The sequence below is a fragment of the Nansenia antarctica genome (genome assembly GCF_963989245.1).
Source record: "Nansenia antarctica genome assembly, chromosome: 4".
Taxonomy (NCBI): domain Eukaryota; kingdom Metazoa; phylum Chordata; class Actinopteri; order Argentiniformes; family Microstomatidae; genus Nansenia; species Nansenia antarctica.
The window spans coordinates 54,947,544-54,955,816 of NC_137689.1; the positions used below are offsets into that span (position 1 = coordinate 54,947,544).

The 8,273-nt window shown below is 45.4% G+C and overlaps 1 protein-coding gene across 1 annotated transcript; it reads left to right on the forward strand.

The window, feature by feature from the left end:
* Positions 1–1,014: 1,014 nt before the first annotated feature.
* On the forward strand, positions 1,015–4,539 carry LOC308156411 (BCL2/adenovirus E1B 19 kDa protein-interacting protein 3; the record flags this gene model as incomplete). Its single annotated transcript, XM_080529749.1, has 6 exons — positions 1,015–1,057; positions 3,359–3,509; positions 3,662–3,752; positions 3,885–3,967; positions 4,176–4,316; positions 4,491–4,539. 6 exons carry the CDS (start codon positions 1,015–1,017, stop codon positions 4,537–4,539), a joined length of 558 nt encoding a protein of 185 aa, XP_080385875.1.
* Between the last annotated feature and the right edge of the window lie 3,734 nt (positions 4,540–8,273).

Consider the following 8,273-nt stretch of genomic DNA (forward strand, 5'->3'; position numbering starts at 1 on the left):
TACTGTTGGATGGCGCCAGGTTTTAAGGCCAATGGGGGACGGACAAAGTAGGAGGACACCATAATGGAATTGTTCCTCAGCCTCTAAATGCTCTCATGACAGCCCCCCGATTGTGACAGCTGGATTTGTAGGAAGTGATGATCAATAGCTATTGCATTCATTTGTTCATCAAACATTGTGATATTACTTAGTTGGCATAGCGGTCTTGGAAGAAAAAATAAATAAGCAATATAGGCCATGGTGTGAAAACCATCTTTGAGAGTTGTAACCGCCAGGTGGCGATGTTGTCTGTAGAGAGCTGCTGGACCGATTGCGTAATCAAAACAACAGAGGAGGTATTATTGAATACCAAAACCGACATTTGCCTAATCAACATTCCTCTTGTTGTGGGACACAGTTCATTAGCGATGTAGTGTATCTCTCCCCTCACCCAAGAGCAGCGTGTTTGTGTGTGCTTTTAATTAATGCCAAAAAGCAAGGTGAAAAACGTAGAACCAGACCTTCACTGCCCATAGGGTTAATTTACAACCGACAAAAGAGGAAAAGTCATAATTATACTGATTAAAACAATGGCATGCATGAATGGCATGACAAATAATAACTTGAGATGATTTATATGATTCTCCAGAAAAATGAAAGCCAATTAGTATGTAGATGCACCACATTTATTGTTAGTGCGTTCATTGTCTAAATACAAGAAGCTAGGCCTACTGTCAATTAATCTACTCCTAATTGACTAAGCCTATTGTCAGACACTATACTTTACTGTTTAGTTAATGCCTTCTTTGTGCTGTTGGGTTTTTAGCCTGTTGTGTTGACATCTTCTCTAACACGTGGGGATGGATGGATAACGGGAGAGGGGGGGAGGGATGGCTCGGATTAACGCAGCGCTGACCAACACAGTGAATGAGAAAGACATACAGAAAGGGAGTCAACTGTTGTCACCTGGTTGTCCCTGTCCCTGTCAGTGCCAGCATCTCTCCGAACTTCTGCTTCACTTTTCGATCTCCAATGATGTCTCTGTCAGGTTCGGAAACACCAGAGGACGGGCTGTACGGTAAGAGCTGCAGGAGCCTATGGGAGATGGAGCTAGGGGGTTCTTTATTTGGTTTCAAACAATAATTGTATGTTATTGTAGTCGTGTCAATGGTTACTCAATGGTTAGGGCAATTCATTGGCTTCTTGATCTGTGGGCCACTAATGTTTAAACAAGCTCTACAACTGATCCTTCTCTGTCACCTTCTCACCTTTTTCTGTAGACCTTTTCTATGTTTACATAGTGAAACTATGATACAACAACTATCTCTATGGGCTATCTGGAAAACAGGATGTTTGACCCATGAATGATTATCTTAGTTCGTATTATTTCCTATCATCATATACAATTATTAATAATGCTGCTTATGCGGTGACATATTTCATCTTTGATATGTACTACATATGAGCAGTTCCATCACTGCAGAATGACAACATGGGTAAGCAGCACTGTGCCTATAAGGGCATGTTGGAGAGAAAAAGCAGGTCAGATTTAGTTGTCATTGTTGTTGCCACTGTCAATATGTAAACGGATTTCATGACACACCTGTTTGTATCTCAGTAAGCCAATTAGGACAAGGAGATTTCCTGACACTTATAGCTCACTGTTTGCTTATATAGGCTAGCACACGGGGGATGTTGTCTGTTATATGTTCATAGATTAAACAACATGGGGTATAGGGAACATGGTTATTGTTTTAGAAGGTCATAATGCCACAATTAGGGCATCATTCAGCACTAAGCAATAGTACAGCAACACATCAAGGCTTTTTTTTTCAAGGCCGCAATTGGCAACTATTACATAAACCGTCCTGTATGTGGGTTGCACCATGGATCACCATTGCCACTGGTCAAGGCCACCACTGCCAACTGGTCAAGGCCACATAAAGAATCAGGCTGCCAGGCAGTTGCTGTTATGTCATAACTCTCCCTCTCTGGGGAAAATCTAGGGCAATGGCACAATTTCCCCACTCCCCCACACCACACTCTGGCTTCACACACTCTGCCACCCCCACTCTGCCCTCCTCTCCTCTCCCATATACACACACACGCACACACACACACACACACACACACACACACACATTCTGCCCTCCTCTCCCCCACCCCCACTCTGCCCTCCTCTCCTCTCCCCCCACTCTGCCCTCCTCTCCTCTCCCCCCCACTCTGCCCTCCTCTCCTCTCCCCCCCACTCTGCCCTCCTCTCCCCCGTCCCCACTCTGCCCTCCTCTCCTCTCCCCCCACTCTGCCCTCCTCTCCTCTCCACCCCACTCTGCCCTCCTCTCCTCTCCCCCCCACTCTGCCCTCCTCTCCTCTCCCCCCCACTCTGCCCTCCTCTCCCCCGCCCCCACTCTGCCCTCCTCTCCCCCGCCCCCACTCTGCCCTCCTCTCCTCTCCCCCCCACTCTGCCCTCCTCTCCTCTCCTCCCCCCACTCAGTGCAGAAGCAGTGAAAAGGGGGGTAAAACAGATCAAATGAGGATTAGATGACAATGGTGTTGATATAGAAAGCAAGTGAGGATATTTTGAAATGTAGGCTATCCCAGAGTCAGAGAGAGAGTTGGAGAGAAAAGAGAGAGAGAAAATGATAAGAATCAAGAGGAGGAGGGAGTGAATGGCTAATCTCTAACGTAATTAAGAGTTTATGTAAACAGTTCGGCTGGCTCCCTTGGTGTGTTTGTGTGTGTTGCTGTGTGCTCATGCTAACACAAGGAACCACCGGGAAACACAAACACCACAACAACAAAGTGATGGACGGGTGTCCTGAAGTCACTCCTCCCTCAGACACTATAGGCTGCTTGCAGAACGTCTAATGTCGGCTCAGGACGTCTAATGTCATCTCAGGACGTTCTGTCTGTCTGCTTACAGGAAGCACCATATGGCACCCTGCAACAACATAGACCTGGCCTGACCTTTGATTGGACAACAGATTTGGAAAACAAAATCTCCCTGACAGATCTATTTGATCCGTAATCTTAGATTGATCCCAAGTATAATAGAGGGATATTGGCACACGCTGTTGGCACACCACCGATTAAGCACCTGGAGTTAGTTTTGCCCTTCAGAGGGTCTGTATATCTTGGGATTCTATGTTAAACAGATCAGACGTGAGAAAAATATCAACAGACAGACTGGGCATGCAGCCTCCATCACAGCATGCAGCTTCTAATTTCGTGCTCATAATTGTGTGTTATAAAAGCCTTGATACATTTCCAGTCTCTGGCACTGGTTCTACTGGTAATGGTGTCCTGCTGTGTGACCTGCGAGGGCATCTTGTTGACGGACCGCTGGGGTTGTGTGTGCTGCTGCTGCTGTGATACACAGGGTCCTGGGTGGAGGTAGAGGAGCTGGTGGCAGTAGTGACACGCAGGGAGAGTCCGACAGGACAACAGGACGCAATCTCCTCTGCCCTCCAGGGGGAGCTAGAGAGAATTCTGCTGGAGGCACAGCTCGAGTGTGAGAGGAGTAAAGACAGGTCTGTGTGTGTGTGTGTGTGTGTGTGTGTGTGTGTGTGTGTGTGTGTGTGTGTGTCTAGGCCTTTGTGTTATAGATTATTCTAAATAGTTTATTCTGTTCTTGTGTTAAAGTAATGATGATATTTAATTGACATTACGTGTCTTTGTTTAGTCCTCCTCAGGTGGTGACACCACAAACCAGTGGTTCTCCACGTCCATCCAGCGAGCATGACAGTAGCAGTACAGACTGTGTCACCATACAGGTATTACAAACAAACACACGCACACACACACATACATACATGCACACACATTTTGCATGCACATTTATCACTCCCTCCTCTATTTTAATCTACTCTTCCATCCTCTTCTCTCTTCAACTGTTTCTCTCTCAGTCGTCAGAGGAGGAAGGGGAGAGGCAGCTCAACTCTGACTGGGTTTGGGACTGGTCCAGTCGACCTGAGAACCTTCCTCCAAAGTAAACCTGAAGCTGCACTCAGTAAAGCACCTTAGCTGCTTTATAAGACCATGCCATTGTGAATGTATCTGTGTTAGAGCTGAATTAACTATCTGCACTCATGAGGTGCCTTTGGTTTTTGTAGTCATCATTTTCATTGATAATCAATGCACCCTGAAGAAACATTTTATGAATGTGTTCCTCTTGCTTCTCTTTCTCTCTTCCTCAGGGAGTTTGTGTTCCAGCATCCAAAGCAGTCAGGCTCTCTCAGGAAGAGTGTGGTGATGAAGAGAGGGATCTTCTCCTCTGATGTTCTCCTCATCCTCATCCCCTCACTGCTGGTCTCACACCTGCTCACACTGGGAGTAGGGTAAGACACACACGCACGCATACTCACACACACACGCACACACACACACACACACACACATGCACACATTTTGTGCAGTTTTGCATAGTACCGGTAGTAGAAATATTATATATAGCGATTACATATACACAAGTTTTCAGTATTAGATGTGTTGTTTCTCTCGCCTTCTATCAGGATCTACATAGGGAAGCGATTGGCTGCCTCTACAACCAGCACCCTGTGACGCTTTCATTTGCTAACAGCAGGCCAATGGGATTGCAGCCCTTTTTGCACATGACGTCTGTTGCCCCCCTCTCTCCCCGTCATGGGGTGACCTAGGACCCAGCCTTTCTGTAACCTCTATGTCTGTGTGTGTCTGTTTGTCTGTCTGTCTGTCTGTCCACCCAGCAGCAGTCTGTGTGTCTGTCAGTCAGTCAAGCAGCACGTCCCTGCCTGTGCTTGTCCCAGGGCCAGGGAGGGGACAGGTGCTGCCGTGTCCAGTGACTCAGACTGAGGTCACTTTTACTCTCCTTGCAATGTAACACTGATCTCAATGTAACACTGATCTCAATGTAACACTGATCTCAATGAACAAAAGCAACAGAGACAACGATGAGTGTTGAGATACAAAGAGATAAAACTCATCTCTTTGTCAGGACAAATGGACAATGTCAGGTGGGTGTTGGAAAAAAAACAGTGTATGTATACTGTAAACAAAATATGTTGTGATCTGGTGTAGAATGACAGTAGCCGCCAATAGTGTGGTAGTTGATGGTCTGTGTAGTATGTGTAGTATGGAATAATTGTTCTAGATGGTATATGACCAAAGGAGTGGCTCTGGTTGTATTCTTTGTCCTAAACTATCTGACTGTTTGAACTCTGACATGACTAATAACTCCATTAAACTTCACTCCTCACAGCTCCATGGGTCTCTGTGGTCTCACTTGCCTTTTGCTTCATTATGTGTTGATTGATACATGTTGATTTGATCCCGGTTGGTAATGTGTGCGTGCAAGAGAATCATAAGATATTACAAGACCCAGACACACAGCCCGAGGGAGAGATATTTCAATAAGGAATATGGCTAACTTAAACAAATATTCCTTACTGAAATATCTCTCCCTAGGGCTGTGTGTGTTGAACCAATGTTTGCCTGAGTTTCCCATGTATAGACAGTCACTCAAGACTGGAGTCTTCCACTAATGCAATTGTTGGCCCAAGTCAGTTGGGAATCTATACTGTGAAGTGCAGCATCTGTTTATTGTCTCATAGCTTTTTCCATGGGAAATGAATCACTGTATTGTAAGTGTTTATACGTTCACCCTATTATCCTCCAAGCTGGTGTTGAGGTAGCCAGACCTAATCTCAGCTGACTCTCCTCCAGAATCGTTTTACAGGAATGCAGTGACCTCACAATAGTTTTTCTTTATGTGTGTGTGTGTGTCTGTCTGTCTGTCTGTCTGTCTGTCCGTCCGTCTGTCTGTCTGTCTGTCAGCCCTGACATTTTGTCAGAGTCTTTTTTCACAAGCTTGCTCTGACATGAAATCAGTCAGGCCTTTTACATTACATTATTTTCCTGTGAACCGAAGACCCTGTCCTCTTACCCTGTTTAACATCTTGTAAAAAATGACTGGTCTGGAGGGGCCGTGCTTTACAGCCTGTTGTGTAAATTGCCACCATTTGTTAGGATCCCTGACCAAGCCCAATGAGCTTCCTCTCCATTACTAGGGTGTTTGATGTGAAGGCTCCTGCTGAGCTCACACTGTTCTCTCAAGCACACCGAGCTGGGTGAGGACAAAACAAAAACACCTGGTTTCCATTCTCAAACAAACACACACAGACACACACAGACACACACACACACACACACACACACACACACACACACACACACACACACACACACACACACACACCATGCCCACTGTATGGCACCACTTTTACACAACCTTCTGTAAAGAACAAGCACTGCACTTTGCAGGGAGAATAAACTTTGGAGGAAAGAATGCTGTATGTTCTTTAATAATCCTCCTAGATTGTTGATTGGTTCATTTTGGTTGGGTAATGCTATAAATACTGTTTAGGAGGGATGGTGGTTTTGAGGGAAAGGTTTAAGCAGCCATCCCATACTGTACCCTTAACCAATAGACTAGCTCGCACCTAGCTTAGTCTGGCACACACAGTTGGGGCTGAGACCCTTACTCCACCATACCCCCCGAACACACACACACACGCACACACACACAATTACACACCCCATTTCAGTAAGGCCTGTTGACTTCTCCCTAGCAGGGGGCTGTCAGAGTATGTTGATGTTTTAATGATTTACAGCCTCTCTACTCCCCACCCAAAGAGAGTGTATCCCTTTTGTTTGTTTCTAGTCAAACAAACTACTGAATAAACAATGTATGAAACCTCTACGTCTAATCAGAGTTGTATGTAATATCTGTTATCTAGAACTGTGAGTAGAGAAGAAGCTTCAGAGCGGAATACAGTTTTACTCTGAGCTAAGAGTTCTCCAGAGGAGAAATGTGTTCATTTCCTGAACCGCGCTTTTGAAATGACAACGTCTGTCTGTAAAAGACATTATCTTTCTGCCCCTATACCTCCAAGCAGGAAATAAAGGTTCCGGTTTCAAATGGTTTGGGTTAAACAAAGGAATGCTTTTTAAATCTGCATGTCATCCATGACTTAACATTCAAACACGGTCACCCAAATTATCCCTCCCCTCTCAAGGATGTCCACTTTCCCACATGTGTTCCTACTTCCTTTTGGAGATCTATTTATCATAAGGAACAATATAACACCATCACACTCCTCCTACATGTGTTCCAAAGCACAATAACACACTCCCTGAGACATAACTATACTCCCACTAATGGTCTACAGTGCTACACAGCCTGAGGTGTGATCACAGCTGTTCACATGGTTTGATACACAGTCTATCCCATTGGCTAACAGTGAACAAATCACACTCCTTCACATGGTCTGGTACACAATCATCATCGCCCTCCGAATACACATGATAGATACATTGTCACAATGTTGTACATTACGCAATACAGAACAGTTGGGAACGATCAAATAGGGCATAGTCAACTAGATGACAAGAAAAACTCACATCCCTGTGCGTCATAGAGCATCAAACTGATAAATACTCTTCCTGAGGCAACATTGAAACAAAACAGAACACCATTAAGTCAATAATTGAACACTCAGACTCAGACAGACAGACTTTCTGCTACTACAACTTGCGTTTGATCACAGCTGGGATTGTCCTAATCGCTAAACCACCGCAGTGAAATCACCAAGGTGACCAGCATGAAAGGGATTTCTTTGTGTATCAGTTTGTTTTGGTGCAGGGCTTTTTCCACCATGTACCCAGACACATGCCGTGCAGGCCTGGTTCTGGTCCCCTGTGCCAGATTGTGGACTACCAGGGCAATAATGGCTCCCATGTGGCTTCTTCTACTCCTCCCAGCGGTACTCAGCCATGCCAGTGTGGATTGGCACGGTCTTCTGTGTACTGTATCTAAAACAAGTGGCCCAGTGTACTTTGATAGTTCTATTTTCCCAGTGCAATACCATGGTGTACTGTACTGAACCCCTCCAGCCTGGGCATTCTTGGCTCAATGAGGCAGAACGTCATGGGATTACTATGAAAGCTTGAATTGGACTCAGAGAAACAGAGGGACCATGTTCAGTTCTCGTCAGGGAGGGTAAAAAAAATGGGCAGCTCAACAAAGGCAGGTTTTCACCTCACCTCTTCAGTCAAATTGGATTTGTTGATATTGATAAGCCTTAATCAATAGAAACAGACTGAAACGTGAATATGGTCTGTGTGTGTGTGTGTGTGTGTGTGTGTGTGTGTGCAAACACAGAACAAAGAAAAAGGAGGGGGAGGTGAAGCGAGGAGAGTTGGGTGAGTGGGAATGTGAGACAGAGAGAGAGGGATGGGTGAGTGGGTTAAGGGTCTAG